We start from the raw sequence: 19,795 nt of genomic DNA on the forward strand, positions 1-19,795 counted from the left end.
ATTTGTATCTGCATTTTCAAAACAATTTGGGACATATGTTGTATTTTCATAGTAGAGCTGCTTAAATTATAGTTGATGGTATAGTCCTCTTATGATAAAGGCTGAGAAAACCTGTTTACATAATGCATCATGTTTGAGGTATGTGTTCTTTGTTTGAACTATTGTTTGATCCATCTGCTTCCTGTATGGCAACAGGTATGCTGAAATCTATCATGAAGAGGAAGGATGGGAGTAACTTGGGGGAAAATCGCACTGCTGGCAAGAAGAGCCTTCAGTTTGTGGGCATTCTAAATGGAGGGTGAGTAACATGAAACTTAATTTTATTTTTTACTACAGTAAAAATAAAATGAGGGGCGGCAGATGGTCTAGAGGTTGGCATCAACGCTGCGACCAAAAGGTCAGAGCCTTGATGAGAATGTAAACTTCTTTTTCCTCACTAATTGAAAAGAAAGCCAGCCAAGTGCTTACAAACGTGAACTGAACAACTTGAGCCAAGTTCCAGCTAATATTTGAATCTTCCAGGTATGAGTCCACATCAAGTGAAGAGGATGAGGAAGAGGAGGAAGAAGATGGGAGTTCTTCTGGAGAAAGTGGAGAAGGCGAGTGCTTGGACAGTACAGAGGAGGATGAGGCTGCTCTGGAGGAAGAAACATCTGAGGAGGAAAGAAACGTCAACTTGGACGAAACTGACACAGATGAGGAAACTCTGAGAGCAGAAAATTATTCATCTGATGGTGTGAAAGAGAAGTATGTTGTTCCTAATATAGTCAGGATAAATACATACTACCATCTTAAAAACAGAAAAAACTATGCTGGAAAGCAGAAAGAATGTCAGTCTATAAAAAGTATTCACCCAGCCCTTTGATGTTTTAACAGTTTATTGTCAAAAGGGATTTAATGTGGCTTTTTTCCCCCTTAAATATTGAAGTGGAAACTTATTTCAACAAAGTGAGCTATTGTACTGTCTTGTGTGGCACAGAAATCAAAAATGACCAACTTTATACGAATTGTGTGTCTGTCACAGGTTTGAGCTAAGCTCAAAAATGCGTGAAGCCTGCCTCATTCTGAAGAATCACCTGAACGATGACATCAAAACACTGAAGAGTAAGGAAGTGGTGCGTCCCTGCATGCTTCTTCAAACCATTTTATCACCAGAATAATGCAAAATGTAATGTCTAGTTATACTGTAATTACTTCAAGCTTATGAAAGCTCTGGGACTGCATTGTACCGGTTAGGGATATTTTTAGCAACAGCAAACATTAATTAGAAACAATAAGAGCTTCATGTAACAATAGCAGGGGAGTCTAGACTGAGGAAAGGCGCTGTATCATTGTTGAGTTAAACAGCAGATGGTAAAAAGGAGGACTTCCCTCAACATCCAGTGGAATGTTGGGTTACTGTAAACCCATGACGCCCTGTACAGTATATACACTACCTAATAATAATCTGCTACGCTAGCTCATACTAGTAGCAAGTTGACAATAGATCCATGAAACTTATGTCAGCATGTCTCAGATTCTGTTCTGCTCAGTTGTTCACAATGAATACTGATGGATGACTTTACCTTTAGCTCTCCAGCACTCACACCGTCCAGCTTGAGTGGTTTCGCATCTCCAGTGCCAAAATGGCTCAGCCATCGCGGGTGTCGGACTACCTGATGGCATTCTCGGAGGTGTCTGCAACGCTGCTGGAGCATGTAGTCAACATGACCGATGGCAACGGCAACACAGCTCTCCACTACAGTGTCTCACACTCCAACTTCAGTGTGGTGGGGCTGCTGCTGGACACAGGTCAGTGGCCGAAAGTTCTGTGATAAGGATCCACAAGGATACACTCTGTTACCTTACAGGCTAAAACTACAATATAGTCAATAATCCAACCCATTATTGTGCTAGTGTTGTGTTTACTTGGCATATGTCCACTTGTGTTTGGTGATTTTAGTGTTTATTTTCAGTGAGTTTGGCAGAAACCTTTCATTTGATTCCGTATTAATATTAAAAATGGTGATTAATGGAACATTCATTAAATAACCGATGTCAGTTTCAGGACAGAGACTCGTCCAGGAAGTATTTGGCTTCGCTTAGCACAAGGACTTAAAGTAGGGGAAAACAGCTAGCCCAGCACTTTTAAAACTAAAAAAATGTTCACTCCAACAAGTATCCAATGACGAATTATTGGCATCTTGTGTGTTAAACATATGCAGAAATAGAAAAAGGAGACAGTGTGGTTTTAAGAGCTGTTGGCTTCTACATTGGAGCTATTTCTTGACCAGGAAAAGGTGGATCCAGTCGCAGTCCTCATAATGAAGTTGCGATCTTTAATCCCGGTACAGAACTCAGGTGATTCATGTATGTATTTCTACATACATAACTAATGTTGAACTAATCCTGATTTCTCTACTTGTCAGGTGGCATATTGCATGCTAGCAGCAATATGTACTGTACATGTGTGCATTTATATACTTAGTAAAAAAACATCTGTTCCTTACAGGCATGTGCTGTGTGGATAAACAGAACAAGGCGGGCTACACGGCCATCATGCTGGCTGCTCTTTCTACAGTGAAGGAGGAGGATGACATGGCTGTGGTTAAGAAGCTCTTCAGTCAGGGCAATGTCAACGCCAAAGCCAGCCAGGCAAGTCCCCATCTGTCCATCAGAGTTCACAGTGCTCTTGTATTAAACACTCGTGCTTCTAAATTGCAGCTCGTAGCCAGCTTTTTAAAAACCTTCCTCCTTCCATGTTCCCACAGTCACTTTACCACAGTCGTTCCTGTCATATGCGTGTCATTTATGTTATTCAAGCCCTGCCTGTCAAAAAATCACATGAACTTAAAACACAAGATTAGTGAGTACATGCTGGATTGGTTTTCGAAAGTGTGAATGAAAATATTTGTTTCACAAAAAAGCAGAAATATGAATGACTTGTGTCCACAAAGAACACAAAGAGCTCATGTGATTCTGTGGTCAAGCAATACATCAACAAGAGTCAGTCAATGGCTCAGCTGGCCCTCTTAAATGAGTTTAGTCTGATTTGGACACATTAAACTATTAAGTACAAAACATATTATATAAAACCAGACATAGAATCAATTCCACAAATATGAAAAATTGTAACATAAGTGAATGAGTCACTAAAGATCTTTTACTAGCATTGGATACAGTGGGTTTTTGCAGCATTCCATTGCTGAATCTAATTTAACTTTTCAATCTTTTTCCTGGTTTATAGTGTGGTTATGTGTGTGCCTGTTGCAAACATTTTAGTTTTTACAATTTTACAGTCATAGATAGTAAAAGTTAAATGTGACTTTGTCAGTTTTTATTAACAAAAAATAGTTTTGAATGAATATCTACTTTATTCTTGCAGCTGTTTTGAAGAAGGTAGAGAAAAAAAAAAGGTGTTCAGGGAATAATACCACTCCTTGTTCCCTGCTTATTTAAAGGAGGAAGTGTAAGGAGCATTTCCTGTGTTGTAATGAAGTACTACATTCAGAGCCAGAGCACATGAGGAGTAATGTGTTATAGGTTAAATTTGATTAAGGAAACGTGTAGCCTAACGTGACACACAAGTCATCTGTGAGAATCTGTTGACTTTTGAGTGGCTCTTTGGTTGATTTAATCAGGTTGTGTACTGTATGTGTTAGGACAAAGCACCTGACAGACTCTCACACTGCCAAGTCACAGGACTCTGAATTTATAGCATCACTGACTATAAATCCAATTACTGATGCTTGTTATTGTTGCTGTGGGGAACAAAACACAAGGCACGCAATGAAATTTTAGAGTCAGGAATTTTAAGTCATACTATTTTCTGTTCTGTTTTAATTTTAGCTTTTGGGTTGGGGAGTGCTAAATTACATTTGAAAAAGATACTTATGTAACTTATTTTTAATTAGTGACTCAATTTTTTAAAAAGTTCAAAATTTAAGGACCCATTTGTGATTATACCTCTAGAGACCTCTTTTATGACTAAGTTTGACTTCTTGAACAATGCATTATTTTTTATATACCTACACTTAGTTGCTCTCCATGCTATAATAAACAGTGGGCACTGTTGAGGGGAAGCAGCAGCCTTAAAGGCCAGCGGGGCAGGCTTGCTGTGGTAAGGCCACTAATTTGAACCCCTTAACTGACAAGGAAAATGTAGGTTGAGTGAATGAATGACTGCTGCATAATAACTGAAATGCTCTGAAGCAACTACAGTTTCTGAGGAGCTGTACAGCACAAGTCTGGATGCACTGTGCTGGGATGCATTTAGCTATAAATAAGAAAATAAAGTAGTGCAGTGCTAAGAAGTACATAGAAAACTTTCTCTGTATAGATAAAAGTACACACTATACATTTCTATAGTTAAAGTCAGCACTTTCCTCATTCCCATTGTTTCAGATAGTAGAACAAGAGGATTGGTATTAGTTTATGTTGTTAGGAGGTGGTAATCTTACTGTTAGTACTTAATGGATAGGCTAACCCATCTGACAGGCTCTTAAAAACTGCATTCTTTTTGGAAAATATTACCTTTATACTTCTTTACCTTTGCAGGCCGGCCAGACAGCGTTGATGCTAGCTGTTAGTCACGGTAGGCAGGAGATGGTGCGGGCACTGCTGGAGTGTGGCGCCGACGTAAACGTGCAGGACGATGAGGGATCTACGGCGCTGATGTGTGCCAGCGAACATGGCCGAGCTGAAATCGTCAAGCTGCTCCTGGAACAGCCTGGCTGCGACATCTCCATCATTGATAATGTAAGACATTTACATTTTAGGCATTTAACTGCTGCACTCATTGAAAGGAACTCTCAGTGACTTAGCCCCCCAATCAGATCAACATTAACCCAGCGTGCAAAAAACACAGTTGCCGCATTCATTTGAAGGAGCCCAGTCCAGAGGTGCATGGTTGCCAGTGCAGGGAGCTCAAAAACTCAGGGTCATATGGCAAGGTGCTGGATTGGCCAATCACATACATGCAAGCACAGATTCCTGGTGGATTATTCTGTAACATGAACAGAGTATTTCTACTCTGTTAACCTCACAATCATTGCAACAAAAGATAAATCAATTACCATCGTGATAATTTTCCAGAGCTGTAAAATTCTTTCTTTAAGTATTATAAACCGCAGTGTTTTGGTGTCTGATAAAACCTACGAAATCATGGATCTGTAACTCAAACCAGACTTCCTGCATCGTATTCATGTCTCATCAGTACCTGAAGCAACACGCCCACCAACGCAGCTCCCGGTGTTATTTTAGTGAAGGGCTGTTTTCAGTCTGAATGCCTGCTTACTCTGAGCCAACTGCTGGATGTCTGACAGCTGAAAACATCTGAGTGCGTTCACGTCTGGGATTCAGCTTAATCTGTGCTCAGGAAACGACTCCTCATGGGAATTTTTTTTTTTTTTTTTGGGTCTATGCAGTTTCCTTTTCTTGTCACCACCTTTTGCTGTTCTTTCGTTTTTTCTCAGTTTGCAAGACAGGCTGAAAGCTAAAGAGCCACGGTCAGATTAGTTTTCTCTGTCCTTCCCTCAAATCAGTGTTGTTTACAGGAAACATAATCACTGCACTACACACAAGCCCCCAGGAGATGAATTAAAAAGCCACAACTGCAGAATTGCAGAATTCAGACACAATGCCCTGCAGGCTCTGGCAGCAGTCCTCTGCATATCTCACCACATGACCCATGCACAAGTCAGAAGCAATTGTTAGTTTACAAAAAATGTCCTGTCCTAAAAACAAAAAAAGTGGAAAAAGTAAGTCAATGAGGAATCATTTCTAAACTCTGAAGAATCCATCATACCCAAGATTTATCATTTTGTCAACCAATTGAAATGTATCACAAATTGTTCAGATTTTTACCACCATTATGTCCGCAGATTATTTACTTTTCTAGCAGAAATCTCTCTCTGGGAAGAAACTCTTCTCATTGCTGCTTCTGACATTTCTTACTTCTTTGTTAATCTGTACTTGCCTTGTGTTTTAAAGTGATTTTACACTGGATTGGTCTGGATGCTTGAAGAACCGCCAGGCAGAGAGATATTTGATTGTTCACATCTGTGCCATAATGAGTTGGCCATTCAGTGCAGGCTGCTCTTGGATTGTGTTTCACTGCAGCACAGCACAGCTGGACCAAGAGGTGGACTTGCAGGGTGGGGGGAGCGGTCAGTCATGATTTGACATGCTGCTCTCAGCATGACAAATCGTGACTGTAAGGCACAGTGGTGTTACATATTTAAAGGAGTGCAGTGCCAGTTTTTTCAGTCTGATTCTCATTGCATGTATTTTATTAACTAGGGGTTTAACGGTTCATGATTTGTCCCAAGCTGTTTGCTATGTGACTTTCTAGTTCAGTATACCCCATCAATGAAAACATTTCTGTTGATTTAGCTGAATACTGTCTATTAGGTCTACATCTTGGCATGTGTAGAACATAGAGGTTAATGTGTGAGGTTTCCACAGTTGTTGTCTTTTAGCTAGACCATGCTAGTCAGGTTAGCTTCTGGATGTATAGCTCATATCGGGAATGCAAAGAGTAACTGGAAGTGCCTCCAATGTTATTTAGGCCTTTTGTTTGGAAGCGTTATGGTTTCTCTGAAGTTACAGCTACACTGGGCAAAGAGTGGAACGGACAAATTGTGTGCAGGTCAGTCAGTCCAATATAGATATCTGGGCATGGAGAAAAAAAAAAAAGATAATTATATATATTGGCTGACAGTTTTGATAAGGGTACCAAAATTATTATTTTTTAACTTGTGACCGAGATATGTACTAAGTGTACCAAGTGGGACATTTCACAGGGGAAAAATCCAATCCAACAATATATAAAGCCTTTATTACTCTATTACTAATAGCTTGAAAAGTACAATTACAAGAACAAAGAAAAGCTGAGGATAAAGGCTGGATGAATGTCATGTTTATTTACTGGCCGACATCCATCATGGGAGCAATGTAACATCTAGACAGCCATAGTCTTATAATACAGAGGGTGTTGAAGTGGCTGGAAAAAGGAACAACCATGCGTAATGATGATCACATGGTCCATCTCTAACTGTAAAGCTCTCTATTCTACTTAGAAAGTCTTTCTCGTGTTTTCAGGGTCAATGAACTCACTTTTCTCCCTCTTCCCTTCTTTTATCTCTGCTTCGGTTTCTCCCTTTCTCTTTCCTCCTCCCTTCTGTCTACAGGATGGCAGCAATGCTTTGTCCATTGCACTGGAGGCGTCTCACAACGACACAGCTGTGCTGCTCTACGCCCACATGAACTATGCAAAGACCCAGACTGCTTTGGTGAGTCCACCTTCCCATCTAATGTGCCCAAACAGAGACAAGACTTTGATTCAGGGAAATAGGGAACATCTACATAGTCTGAGTCAGTGAGGATGAGGAAGTCACATTTTGACCTTTTAAGGTGACTGTAATTTTGCATAAAAAATATAATAAGAATTTTGTTGTAAGCTATATCAGATAAAAGGATACATGTAAAAGAGAGACGTACTGCAAAACCAGTCAAACAAACACTCTCCCAGTATAAAATGACCTACCTTATAACGAATGGGTGGCTACCTTTTAGTTTTGATGCAAACTCCCCAGTGCAGTTTTTTCAGGTTTAACAGCCTATAAAAGATGAATAAATATCAGCATTTGGAGTCAGGAATTCACTTTTTAGTTGGCACTGGTTCATTTTTGTGGGTCACAAGCTGTAAAGTGTGAACGCTACCAGCTTTAAAACTGCTGGGGAATCAGCAGATTTAAGTGCAGGTCACACTCAACATAACTGTACAGTGAGAAATGACTCTTGTGTTTAAAGTGGGTAGGGTCAACTCCACAGCAGAGCTCCAGGCTGTAGTTTGGGTGTGGGCAACACTGACCAGAGGTGCACTGCTGCCCCCTATAGGTGTTACTAAGCTCCTTTGGATTGTTTTGTGTTTGGGAAGCATAAAACTTTATTATCTAAATAGTAAAATATTACTACCACTGTATGTTTTTTCTTAATTAATCATGTTAAATCAATATAAAATTACAATGTGAATACAATTAAGACTGTTTTTTTAATGAATATACTGATTATTAACAGTCAACAGTAATAGTGTATCTATATTATATTTAGTATCTGTATAGAGGCTACTTGCACACTAGTTATTAGTTAAACCCTTCAAACAACTCAACAATTTATATTCATTTACAGAATAATAAACCCCGTCGTTCACATTGTCTTTCAGGGGAGTCCGAAGGCCCCGAGGAGCCCCACCAGCACCCACAAGCCTTGGCCTGCAGAGTGACATTAGGCGGACAGACCAGCAAACATAACTGGATCTGAGCTGTGAAAAGCTCCACTGGAATTTACTTAAATATATATGTATTTATATATTGCCATATGTCCTGCATTTATAAGTATTGTTAATATGAGAATATTATTTTTCCATAAAAGTTGTGAAAGGTTATATTATATACTTGACTAATATGAGCTCCTAGCATGTTTAAATGAGGTCTCCGGCACTTGACAGGAGATTAGACCTTACATTTATTATTTGCACTCCACTAATGTATTTTATTCTTAAGGGCAACACACAGCTGCGGTATATGAAGTACATCAAAAAACATGCACCCACTGTTTTCTATGTACATGCTTGTCAAGATATGCATTTCCTAATTCCCAGTGTCAACACTCCAGTAAAGCAACTATTTTATCAGTTGCTCCTTGGATTGGCTGAACCCAGCTACTATACTTTAACAACTTCTGCCTGTATGGAGGGTCAGGTGTGTGCTATGGACATCAAATGACACGGCGTGGCCGGTGTGTGTGTTGCCCTTTAGTCTTCCCTTTCTGTCCTGCCCTGGCTAACTGATCTGTGAACCTCTTTGCCTCCGTAGTCTGCACTAACTGTCTGTTTATTGTATGTTCATATAAATATATACATATATATATATATTCATGTCTGAAATAAACATATTTACATAAATGTTGCAAAATGGATGTTTTTCTTTAACCTTACAAACTGTTTTCCAAATAGATAGGCAATCTAAACTCACCACAGTTTCACCAGCTAGCTAAAAGGTAAGCAACATTAGTTGTATGAATTACGTAAAGTTAATTTTATCTGTATAGCCAAATATCACAAATTTGCTTCATGGGACTGTACACTCTGTACAGTAATACAACATTCTCTGTCCTTGGACCCTTGATTTAGATGAGAAAAAACTCTCCCTAAAAACCATTTAACAGGGAAAAAAATGAAAGAAACCTCAGAAAGAGCAAGAAAGGAGGGATCCCTCCTCTAGGATGGATAGACTTGCTGTAGATGTTGGGTGTATGAAATAGACTAAGATAGTAAAATTGCAGGACAAACAGGACGAGGTGTTTGTGACATACAGTCCTACCTGGGCTGAGCAGAGACACGCTTTGTCTGCTTATGTGCTGTGAAGTATGGAGGTGTTCACCTGAATTCTGAAGACAAGGTATCTGAAAAGACCCACAAGAACAGTAGTTAGTGCACAACAAAATAAATAATTGTAATTGTATAATCACGAGGGAGTAAGTGAACTCCCTGGTATATCTGGGGCATTAAAACACTTTTCTGGTATTGTAATGTGTGTGTAGCACTGAGTCATCACTTGACCAGATTTCAATGTCTGATCTAGTTTTAAATGCACAATATGTAATTTCAGCCGCTAGGGGTCTCTCAATCAAAACAATGACAAAAGAAAGAGTTTGATGATGTTGTGAAGTAGCGTTGGATCATGGGAGTTATTGTCTTAATTGTTAAACAACCAGCTTTGCTGGGTTAGGATTACTCCAGTGTTCATGGTTCAGGATGTTTTTAACAGGAGTCGAATTATCCACAGAGGTCTCCTCTGCAAAACAAACAGACACGGTGATTAAAACCTAAAAACACTGAATAAAGCAGTTTCACATAAAAAAAAAATCTGTGTTTCTGTTCACTGTTCAGTGGACACAGGACAATCAGGGGGGCTGCTAGCGGAGCTGCTGCTAAAGTTTGCTTGGTGTGTTTCTCTGATAACTTAAGATCCAGACGTCCAATGACTAAACCCTTCATTAGGTTAAAAGATATAGTTAAAAATGACCAAGACCTAAAAAGTTTGCAAAAAGTGGCTTAAAACTGAAAAGTCAATTCATGGCAGTATCTGGCAGACAACCACAAGGCCGATGCGTATACTCTTTGGTAGACACCATTGACAGGTGACCAAATGAAACGGACTGTTACCTTGATTAAAATTAAGGATTTCTCTGGGTTTGAAAATTGATGGAAACATTTGGGACTAAACAAAATATATAACATAGGTCTAGTTGTTTTTAGACATTTTAAAGCAGAATAGTTACATATTATAGCTTTAAATTCAAGTTTTTGTACTGCTGCTTGTTTTTAGACAGCATTTACACTTCAATCTGATGGTAAAGAGGATGTATAATCTTAGATTTTGGGAAGAAGCCCTAAATTTAATGCTATCATTTTCAAATGATACCGAATATCAAAGCTGCATACTAAACTGCACGTCTTGGACTCCAAGACGTGATAATAATATACTAGTTTGTGGTTTTTGTTGGGACGAACTGACTTGAGTTTTCATACACTATCTGCTCATAGCAACTAGAGCATGATTAAGGTGTTTTATGATTATGTTTAGGCTACAGATGGGTGATAATAATGATATATTTTGTGACATTTATAATAATAATAACGATATATAATGTGTCAACTATCAGAGATGTTGTCATACTGTTCATACAGTAGTAGCTATCTAGGCTGATGCAGATAATGTGGCAAATCAATGAGGACTGCTTTATATTAATACTGGATTTTATAAGAAGAAATCCATAACAAAATTCTAGTAAAGCAAATGTGGTAAATATGTGGAAAGTGTCCTCGAAACAAAAGGAAAATACATACAAGACTGTGGAAACAGAGTATGCAAAATTAGATATTTTACAGCCACAACACAAAGAGAAGATACAACAAAGAGCTGTTTGAGTTGGCTGAGCTAACTGTGCCAAATGCTCTCATGTGGACAATGGAGTGTGAATTATGTCAACTGACATCGTCTTTGTTAGAGTTGCAACTCTGCATCAAAGAGACTGATGATCGTTTCACCTTACAAGTGTGTCACTGTGCATAATTCTAATTAACATTTTTAAAGTGACGGTTAAACTCTCCACCAGACATTCTAGTTCAACAGGATTACTACTGATATTCTTGGAATATCAAGACCATATTTCACCTGAGGTCAAGTACACAGTTCATCTGCATCTGTCCTTTATCTTACATTTTCTAAACCAGCTTCCCAAACACAAGCTGGTTGGACTTAAACCTGAGAACGTCCTGAAATTCTTGGAAAGTGTCACACTGGTGTGTAGAGGGATATTTTTTTTTGTCCCCATTCCCTGAGTCCTTTAATATTAAGTGCTTATAAAGAGTCTGACGGGGCCGTAGAATTGTGCTTAACTGAACTTTCAAATCCACGCGGACACATACAGTTCCAGTCGAAAGTTCGAACAGACCATCCCATTCACTTCAATGAGAAAGTGTCTTGCATTGAGAAAGCTTATACCACCGTACTGAGTGAGCTTGGAGGGGATGTTGAATAGGAGGGGCTTCTATGTACACCACTACAGGCAGCCAAAGCCATGCAGTTCCTCACCAAAGGCTACAAGGAAACAACCTGAGGTGAGGACAGCGTTTTTCTTAGCACACAAGCCAGTGTAGAAATTAAGATGATAGTGGCAATCTAGATTTGTCAATAATTTTATGACTCCAAGTGCAGATATAATAATAAATAGATTCTGTGTAAATTATGAATGTGCTTTAGACATCTGTGATATTTTAAACAACCTCCTTTGTGCATTTCAGTCACATGTGCATAGTGATGAGAAATGTGCTGAAGACGAACGCCAGCACTGTTACAAATGTCGTACTGGGAAGATTTCACGATGATCCCAAAGGAAGACCAGGACCAGGAATTGGTACAAGGAAGATACAAGGAATATCTACCAAAAAGTGAAATGAATAACGGATAATATTTATTTAATGTAGTGGATACATAGTGCTTCACATTGTGTACATGTATAGATATTATGATTCCTATGTTCCTGTATGTGTATTTTTATGATTCTATACTTTTAAAATGTATGGTATTGCATTAAACTGTGTTTATCATACAAAGATGGGATATGATCCAATTTTGTCCAGTGTGATTCTGTGTGTTCACAATCATAGTATTAGTTTGACACCTTAAATCGGTTTATATATCGCATGCCATGAGTTGACTGTGTATTACAGAAACATGACCAAGTATGACATAGAATCACAATATCACAGACATGGACATGTATATATACATACACATCACAACAAAATTAATCAACATCATCCAATCTCAAATTCCTGCACCAGTAATTCTCTACCTAAAAGTAGGTTTAAATCTGGATTTATACTTCTTTGTTACAGGCTTACACTATATCTATAGAGGCAACGTGCGTAGGCTGCGAGGACAAGCTGTAAGCTACTGTATGTTGTAGCTGACGTGGGCCTCTTCAAAAATTTTACATACACAGTTTCTGTGGGTAATATAGCTAAAGCACCATATGGCCTGATCTTGTATAATACATTCATGTAGCGTTTGGTGATGATATCAACGTCAAATCTGATGCTCAACCATAAATCAAAAGGGTATCAGTGGGACTCATGTTAACACCTTACATTGAATTTAAACCTGCATTAACAGATTTTTGTGGCCACATGGGGGCAGCAGAAACAAGTTGTGAACACAACACTAATGAACACTGACTGAAGTTGAAACTGGTCTTGATGATCACTGTCTGAGCAAACAAATAAAGCATAGAAAAGTGTGTTGATTGTAGAGCTACACAGCTGTTTAACTTAAAAATGCTGTAAGACTTCAATAAGTGCATTCCGTTTTATTTTTTATTTTATTTTATTTATTTGCACTGTAAAATAAAGCAGAAGAAATTGTGCAGGTGAGATTTAGAAAATCCCTAGAGGATACAAATACAAAAGTCATATAATCCAAAAAAATAAGCAAAACCAACCATAGAATCAAAATAATAAATTATTTTATGTTTACCTTTTGAACTTATGACTAGTGTGAAATTAAGTGAACACTGCCAGCTGGAATGTCTAAATTCTTACACAGAAACATTTTTTTGGTCAGATGGACGGCAATTGTAGGCAAAAATGAAGAAGAAATACAAGCAAAATAACTAGCCATGAGCAGCTGCTGTCAGCAGTTATGGACAAAGCAGTTCTTTACAGTAGACTGAATCATTAGAATCAGTTCATTAAAAAGATTCATTCACCGAATTGTTCAGTGCTTGACCGGAGCTCTGACTGCATAGTCCCACTCACTGAACTGAAACACGGCCAAGCGCTCAGTTCGGGTCGCTAACTGGTGATCTGAGAGTGGTTGTTTGTTAAGGATAAGCCTGTGAGCTGAGAATTTAGTTGGATAAAGATACTGTTCCAAACTGAAAGCTGCTATAACAAAGTCCTACCCTGTTATGTATAGCACGTATATTTTCGCAACATCTAATTTTTAAATAAAATATTTGGTACTACTTCCTAATTTGAGACTTCAAGACATGAGAGGGAGGATGAGAGAGAGGGGTGGGATTGAGCGGCTCAGCGACTGTCTATCACCCAGGGCTGATGTTCTCTGTGTACACTCAGTGAACAAATCACTGAACATGCACCGTTCCCTTGCAGTGAAAGGATCTGAGACAGTATCAGCCATCTGTTTTTTCATATTGCAGGTTTCACAAAGCATTGTAAACTATGAAAGGTGGTAAGATTCAAAAAAAATTTTTATTATATAGAGATTAGCAGCGACACACACACACACACACACACACGCTGCATTCAGTGAGTGTATCCCTCTGGCTGTCAGTACAGTAATGTTATATGCGCGTGTGTGTGTGTGTGTGTGTGCATTGTTTTGTTCGCAAACGACAACACTAGCTGTCAGACTCTCTGTGTCTGCACTGAAAACACAGAGAGTGCGCTAGAGCTTTGACGGTCACTAGAAGCACATTCATGGCCCTTTGTAAAAGTTTCTGTGTTACCTGTGTTGCAGCTGAACTAGCGGCTCTACTACGGCTCTCCGGTGTGTGTCTGTGTTTGTGTGTGTGTGTCTGTGGGGGACTGTCAGCACGTAGCCGTAGCCCCACTGTTTATCATGTTAATGTTTAGCTTACCATCGTCACTCATCAGACCTGAATATCTTGTTAAGCTCTGAATATAGCACAGTTATTGATCAGTGGGTCGTGTGTTGTGTTTACTGCCACAGAAAAGGAATAAATCTTTGGGTTATTAGCACAACGTTGCCTCTCTGTTGACTATCAGACTTAGGAACGCTATCAGCAGCTCTGTGTGAGGCACAGTGTTGAAATTATATTATTATATTTATATTTTATTTATATTTGGAAGTATTTCTAGGGCTGAAGGTCTGCTGGTCTGTGCGCATTGTGAAATGTCAATTTTGCATCTTGATTAAAAAAAATTGGAATTCGTATTTTATCTACCCGGGCGGGTTGCCCAGGTAGGGCTTATGTATGGGAAATGCTGCACTGTGTGGTGGACAGTTCATCATGTCAAATGTGTTTGCATTATAGCCAAAAACACACTTTACAGTGGGATTTTTGAGGTGAAACAATTAGAAATGTCTGAAAAACAGAGGAACAAAGAGTCTGTAACATACATAGTTGTTCACTTGACTGTCCTCATCACAGTGAAGCCCAAGGCTTAAATAGCCCTTTGTGTTGTGGGTAAACAGGATTTAAATTTTCATACTAATTTTTCATAGTTCTACATGATTTGTGTTCTGCTCTTCCTGCTTTATGTTCCATTTTGTTTCGAAGAAGTGACCAGTTTTGTTTCCTAGAAATTCTTGGTTTCCCCTAACTATCGTATTATTCCTAGAATCCCTATTATTAGTATTTTCAGTTTTCTCTTTGCCTTTTCTGTATTTGGCATGTAGACCAATTATACGTATCTCTTTAAAGAGAACAAAAAGGTTTTTAAAAGACGATAAGGTTAAACACATTAATAATTAATACTTAAATAATAAATAAGAAATATGGTCTTGAAATTATGTTAATGCAGCACTGATCTGCAGAAGCAATTAATGTCAATGGGTAAGATTTAAGTTCAGGGCAAAAAGTGGCGTAATGGTTATGTTGATGTCACCCAGGTAAAATATGTGGAGGTCTTTTCTTTTGTCACTGAACCCTGACTTCTGATCTAATCGGTCTCAAGTCTTCTGCAAATCAGAGCACAGGGCTTCTAGGTATTTACAATTAAATCACAGGATCAGTCAAATGCTGCTCCATGGTATTAGCAGCAAGATTATTGCAAGTGTTGGAAAAGGGGGGTCGTCATATAATCAGGGTTTCCTTTTGGCCAATATGGTATTTAGGAACCAATTATTTTATAACATCTGAGGTTTAAATTTTTTTTTTTTTATGGCGGTTATCATGATGGTTTGAATGGCTTCGCTAATTTGCATGGTAAGGGAAAAAAAAAATCAATACCAAGGCAGCTCTAACATGGACTCATATTTATTCATATGTGTACATTTATATCTACTGATAGACTGAGACTATTGATTATGTGTGTACATATTTATAGACTGTACATATGTTCACTCATCCAGAGATCCAGTGCAGATATCTAGGGCCAGCTGCTCAGTGTTTTACTTTATCTTTATTTTTATTTATATTTTTATTATTATCTTGGTTTGGTGCTGGACACTCCACTCTTTATTTTCTGACATTTTACAGACAGAACATTTAATCAGTTAATCAAGAAAATAATTTGTCGATTTCACGATAATGAAAATAATCTTTAGTTGTAGCCTTAAACTAAACTAATTTTTTGTTTTCAAAATTGTCCATTTTACAGTCACAAATAGCAGACATTCACAGGTATTCAGTTTAAAGTATTTACTACCAATATAAATATATTCTGACATGCTTCACATATAGTCCACATGCAAAAAACATTTTTTTGTTTGGCTTATTAAACAGGAAACTGAGTTTCAAAGATTTGATCAAATGTCCTTTGACTCATCAGTTTAACAGTTCTATCCCAGCAGCTTTCAGGAGTATAATTAGTCTGGTGACAGTCACACTTGGCTACTATCATGCAAGTAATACATCCATTATTTGGTTATTTTATATTTGATTGTGGTTACTTAGATTGTGTGAAAACATTTTTTTAATTTACTTTTAATATATTTACTCTAAAATGCTCTGCCAGCAGTAGTGCCTTTATATAAACAAAAAAGGGATGAAGATACCATGCATGAAGAATTTAATTTTTCCAGCTCTAGTATTTTTCGTAACTTTTTTTTTTAGACTCCTGCTTTTTATGTTTTCCATCTTATTCCTAATATTCTATACTCTTATCCAATACTTTACATGAAACATAAGACAGTCGAGGGCTGTATTTTAGAATTCTGCTTAATCTCATTCAGTTTCATTTCACTGGTCCATGTAGACAAAGGCTCCAGAAGAATGTTAAGGATTGCATGTGAGTGGCGGTTGTTCCGAGCACTCAAGACTAGTCTTCTGTGACCTCAAATCAGAGCATGGGACTTCTAGGTATTTAAACTCAAATCACAGGATCAGTCAGATGCTGCTTCATTGCATTATATGCAAGAGAATTTTGAAACTGATTTATGTGGTAATTAGATACCTTGTCTGTCTGGAAGGTTAAGGCCTGCAAGAGACGACAAATGGGGAAATTATTCACATGTTATTATTTCCTTCATGGGTATCTTGAGGCTTCAGTGATGTTGTAGCCTCACGGCTCCACATCAGGCTTTAAAAACCAAGGGGATGTCCTTTTTGAGACCACTGAGCCAACAGCGTACCACTGGGCCTGTTTAATTGTATCCTGCAGTGTCTTTCGCTGAAAGTAGTACTAAGAGCCAGAATGGAGTATCACCATGCTTCAGAGATGAATGGAGTAGTTGCAGAGTACCTGAACATGCGTGTTGAGTCTAAACAAAATAGTTTATGCAAAGAAGAGAAGGAAACTGTAGATGCAACAAAACTGCCTCATATTGAGAAAGCTTATACTACTGTACTGAGTGAGCTTGGAGAGGATGTCGAACGGGAGGGACTTCTACGTACACCACTACGTGCAGCCAAAGCCATGCAGTTCCTCACCAAAGGCTACAAGGAAACAACCCAAGGTGAGGACAGCTTTTTCTTTGTTTTTGTTTTTTCGGATGACAAAAGCTTATCAATACTTTCACATGAGCCATTTGCCATATTATATTTTTGAAAAAGTGAGTTGAAATTTTACCATAAACACATTTAAAGAAGGGCAAAAGAACACTTCAAAGAACAAAGAAAACTTCTATATGGCAATTATACACTTTCTGGCCCACAGCTACACTGTATTATAAAGAGTTGTCCTGTTCCCATTTTCCATTTTTCGAAACATTAAAGTTTCAATCGTCCTATTATGCTAAATTCTAGGTCCTAACTAATGGACACATTGGTCACTTTGTCACTTTTAATATAATGTATTTGCTCCAGTATAAGAGAGACTGTAAAGCTAACATTTAATCTCCACACAGATATCATGAACGATGCTATCTTTGATGAGAGCCATGAGGAGATGGTGATTGTAAAGGACATTGATTTGTTCTCTCTCTGTGAACATCATCTGGTGCCCTTCTTTGGCAAGGTAATTTAATAAATTCTGTCCTGAACTGTGGATTAATGTAATGCAATGCTGTATTCTTGAGGCCATTACTGATATTGATATTTGAGAATTAAAAATCTGATTAAAAAATATACTGGCTAATTCTCATTTTTTAAATACACATTTTGAGAAGGATCACTTATATTTAGTTATTTAAAAGTCGTGACCAAAATATGTGCTACTGAGCATGACATTTTACACTTAATTTTGTCAGTGTTACCAGTCAATTACCTTAACCGTACCCTTTGGTACTTACCTGCTGACATACATGCTGATAGCAATGTATCTGTGATAAGCTTTAAGTCATATTTGCTTTGTTTTTCAGGCTCACATAGCATACCTCCCAAACAAGAAAGTGGTTGGTCTGAGCAAACTTGCTAGGTACGTAAAAACAACACACACACACACACACACACACACACGCACGCACGCACGCACCAACATCTGATTCATAATTTTTATTTTTTATATTCTTTCAGAATTGTTGAGATCTACAGCAGGAGGCTTCAAGGTAAAAACACTGTTCACTACAGTTATTTCTTTTGTTATGATCTTTGTTTTTTCTGCAGTACATTTAATGTGTTGTTTTCTCTACAGTTCAGGAGCGTCTAACTAAAGAGATTGCTTCAGCTATCTCTGAAGCATTGGAGCCTGCTGGAGTGGCAGTAGTTATCGAGGCTGTGTGAGTATTCAGCTTTTGTTGCCTCCATTTCAGACATGGATCAAATGTTTTTTAAGAAACTGCTGGAACTTAAATTTCCTTAATCTCTTCTGGATAACTAACTCAGTATATTTAACCATAACATGATGAAGATGGCTAAAGATAGTTAAACAGAGATGATAGTTTCAAGGGTGCCTTCATTTACGTCATACAAGTTCAACACTGTGAGTTACAAAGCTAACCTTTGGGGTTTCATGGTAACTTTAAAATCCTCCTTTGTGCATTTCAGTCACATGTGCATGGTGATGAGAGGAGTGCAGAAGATGAACGCCAGTACTGTTACAAGTGTCATGCTGGGAACATTTAACGATGATCCCAAGACCAGGAAGGAGTTTCTTGCCCTCACAATGAAGAAATGAGTCGTTTTTATCAGCAGTTCAACAGAGGGAATTGTTTTAACAAGTAACACTTAGTTATACTTGATTTCATTGTGTTCTTTATCTCTGCCGGTTTTATTTTCAGTGAAAAGGTGTATTTTATGGGGTTGGTGGCAGCCTTTCTTGAGCTGGTATCTTTGTATGTTTAAATATATATTACTGGAATGTCTCACAAAAAATCCATTGGAATGTGAATTCTGTACAACATAGTGTTAAATTAACAAATGATCGTAATATTTAATTTATGTCATAGTTACATGTAAATGTTTACAATGTAAAGGTACATGGAAAAATAAATGGAAAGCTATTGTTATTTCCCTTGTGTTTATCCTTATCTTTTATGTTTTTAAGTGAGTGCCCCAGTTATTCTGGATAGTATTACATGTAGTTTCCTAACAGCAATGTCAGGATAATGGATCATAGTTTACATAGGGTTTGATACAATTAATCATTAATAACTAAATTTAATTTATGATAAATATCTCAGTATAACATAAAACATACAGTAGTACATCACATTAAAAACATACACAATAGGCCTGCAATTATTTTCTTTAGCAAGTCATCTGACAAATATTTTCTTGATTAATTGATTTGTTCTTTGGTCTATAAAATGTCAGAAATGTGTGAAAAATGTTGATCACTGTGTCCCAAAGCTCAAGATGCAACCCAAAATGTCTTATTTTGTCCTGACCAACAGTCCACAACCTACAAACATATTCAATTTACTATCGTAGAAGACTAAAGAAACTAGAAAATACTCAGATTTAAGAAGCTAGAACCACAGAACTGTGATTTTTTTCTTAAAGAATGACTAAAAGCGATTAACAAGATTAACAAAATAGTTGGCGATTAATTTTCTCTCGATCGACTAATTAAATCATTGCAGCTCTAATACACAGCACAATAAAACATTCCAACATTTCTTGTACTGATACACAAACACAAGCAGCCAAGAAATAAAATGTA

At 37.8% G+C, this 19,795-nt stretch overlaps 2 protein-coding genes and 1 long non-coding RNA gene across 11 annotated transcripts in view; 2 read left to right on the top strand and 1 right to left on the bottom strand.

The window, feature by feature from the left end:
• kank3 (KN motif and ankyrin repeat domains 3) overlaps window positions 1-9,320 on the top strand; it is a 36,199-nt gene extending 26,879 nt beyond the window's left edge. For all 6 annotated transcript variants that reach the window (XM_042415790.1, XM_042415793.1, XM_042415792.1 and 3 more), the window contains 8 exons: window positions 196-298; window positions 523-747; window positions 1,025-1,115; window positions 1,572-1,791; window positions 2,492-2,634; window positions 4,537-4,737; window positions 7,170-7,271; window positions 8,204-9,320. In XM_042415790.1, the coding sequence (XP_042271724.1) occupies window positions 196-298; window positions 523-747; window positions 1,025-1,115; window positions 1,572-1,791; window positions 2,492-2,634; window positions 4,537-4,737; window positions 7,170-7,271; window positions 8,204-8,263 (1,145 nt within the window). In that variant the 3' untranslated portion in view covers window positions 8,264-9,320. The remainder of the gene's footprint in view (window positions 1-195; window positions 299-522; window positions 748-1,024; window positions 1,116-1,571; window positions 1,792-2,491; window positions 2,635-4,536; window positions 4,738-7,169; window positions 7,272-8,203) is intronic.
• Window positions 4,746-19,795, bottom strand: part of LOC121899986 — a 44,535-nt gene continuing 29,485 nt past the window's right edge. For 3 of the 4 annotated variants that reach the window (XR_006096847.1, XR_006096845.1, XR_006096844.1), the window contains exons 3-5: window positions 9,363-9,444; window positions 7,526-7,598; window positions 6,884-7,289 (exon numbers count right to left, since the gene is read on the bottom strand). This is a non-coding gene — a long non-coding RNA (uncharacterized LOC121899986). Of the gene's footprint in view, window positions 6,652-6,883; window positions 7,290-7,525; window positions 7,599-9,362; window positions 9,445-19,795 lie in introns of those variants that run through there. The other variant, XR_006096846.1, reaches the window with a different exon arrangement.
• LOC121899983 (GTP cyclohydrolase 1-like) lies at window positions 15,907-19,269 on the top strand. The gene is made up of 6 exons (XM_042415805.1): window positions 15,907-17,210; window positions 17,601-17,710; window positions 18,054-18,109; window positions 18,208-18,239; window positions 18,326-18,410; window positions 18,679-19,269. The coding sequence occupies exons 1-6, from the start codon at window positions 16,949-16,951 to the stop codon at window positions 18,806-18,808; spliced, it is 675 nt and encodes a 224-aa protein (XP_042271739.1). The 5' UTR covers window positions 15,907-16,948; the 3' UTR covers window positions 18,809-19,269.

Source organism: Thunnus maccoyii, chromosome 7 (assembly GCF_910596095.1).
Source record: "Thunnus maccoyii chromosome 7, fThuMac1.1, whole genome shotgun sequence".
Classification (NCBI taxonomy): Eukaryota; Metazoa; Chordata; class Actinopteri; order Scombriformes; family Scombridae; genus Thunnus; species Thunnus maccoyii.